We start from the raw sequence: 1,250 nt of genomic DNA, 5'->3' as shown, positions 1-1,250 counted from the left end.
GGGCCCGGCGGTCCCCGGACTCCGCGCCCTGCTGCCGGCGCGCGCCTTCCTCTGCTCGCTCAAAGGCCGCCTCCTGCTGGCGGAGTCGGTGAGTGCGCGGGGACCGTGGGGGCGGCCTCGCTGCGCCTCCCAGTTCGGAGGTTGACGTTGAGGGGACCCGGGGGCGGATGTCGCGCTCTGAAGCCCCATCTTGGAGCTTTCTCGGCTGACTCCTCTTGAGCGCCCCGCGAGGTTGGGCAGCGTCCCCGAGTTTCAGAGAGCTAGTCGAAGGCGGGCGGGCCCCGAACCCAGGCCTTCCCGGGTTTTTTAACCCGCAAATCCAAAGGTGAAAGTTTCAGGATGCGGGGAGCGAGTGGCCCCAACTGGGCGCTGTGTGACCTGGGGCACCGTCACCCTCTCTGGGCCCGCGCGACAGCTACGCCCTGACATCTTCTGTCCTCCATCGCGGGCTCTTGGCCTCGCTCAGCCAACCCTGTCGCCGCCCCTAGGCTGGGCACGGGAAGAATCCGGGAACCCCGGGTCGCGGGGGGAGGCTCTGCTTTTCTCCGCGCGGGCTGGGCCCGGGCCGGCCTAGAGCTGCGGGGCGGAGGCTGCAACGCTTATAGGGTGGAAGGCCGGGGTGGGGGACCGTGTAGAGTGGAAGGAGCCCACGGGAATAGGTGAGGCCGGTCCTCAGAGTTCGGGACGCGGGTAGCCCGCGCGGGGTGACTTCACCGCGCTCCTTCCCTCCCTCTCCGGGGTCCAGCCGCCCCGCCCCCGCTGAGCTCCTTCCTCCTTCCTGCTCTCCCCCACCGGCCGCCTTTGTTCTCCTGATCCTCTAAAAACTCCCGCAACTGGGGTCCGTGCGGTCCGCTTGTGGGGTGGGGACTGGCCTGAGCCTCCAGGGATGCGGGAGAGAGAGAGAGGTGGTGAGATGAGGGAGCAGTACATCCCGGTGGCCACTTGTTGCTTAGGTCGGAGCAACTGGGTGGTGCCTGTTCCTACTCCCCTTGGCAAGTGAGAGAACTGAGGTGCCCAGCACTTAGGGGATTTGACAGATGGCTCAGGCGAGGGACCGAGTGAAAACTAGATGGAGGGTGGAGGAAGGAAGATTCTCTCCCAGAGTCTATCCCTTGTGGCCTAAGGCAGATAGCAGCTGTGGTTCCTACGCTGTCTTCTGTTGTCAGGCCAGAGTTAACCAGCCCAGCACTTGTTCAGCTCCCAAATGAGACGCCCCAGGGGCTGTACTCAGAACCCACATTCCCAGGGAG

At 65.5% G+C, this 1,250-nt stretch overlaps 1 protein-coding gene across 1 annotated transcript in view; it reads left to right on the top strand.

Annotated features, from left to right (window-relative positions):
* Window position 1: 1 nt before the first annotated feature.
* CMTM3 (CKLF like MARVEL transmembrane domain containing 3) overlaps window positions 2–1,250 on the top strand; it is a gene marked incomplete at its 5' end in the record, with an annotated part of 9,613 nt that continues 8,364 nt past the window's right edge. Inside the window, one exon of the mRNA XM_003799447.3 lies at window positions 2–88. Within this exon, the coding sequence (XP_003799495.1) occupies window positions 2–88 (87 nt within the window). The remainder of the gene's footprint in view (window positions 89–1,250) is intronic.

This window comes from Otolemur garnettii, unplaced genomic scaffold, assembly GCF_000181295.1.
Source record: "Otolemur garnettii isolate 467f Iridium unplaced genomic scaffold, OtoGar3 scaffold00151, whole genome shotgun sequence".
In the NCBI taxonomy this organism is placed as follows: domain Eukaryota; kingdom Metazoa; phylum Chordata; class Mammalia; order Primates; family Galagidae; genus Otolemur; species Otolemur garnettii.
Note: the sequence above shows the minus strand (reverse complement) of the source record. Positions and strands in the feature narration are given on the sequence as shown.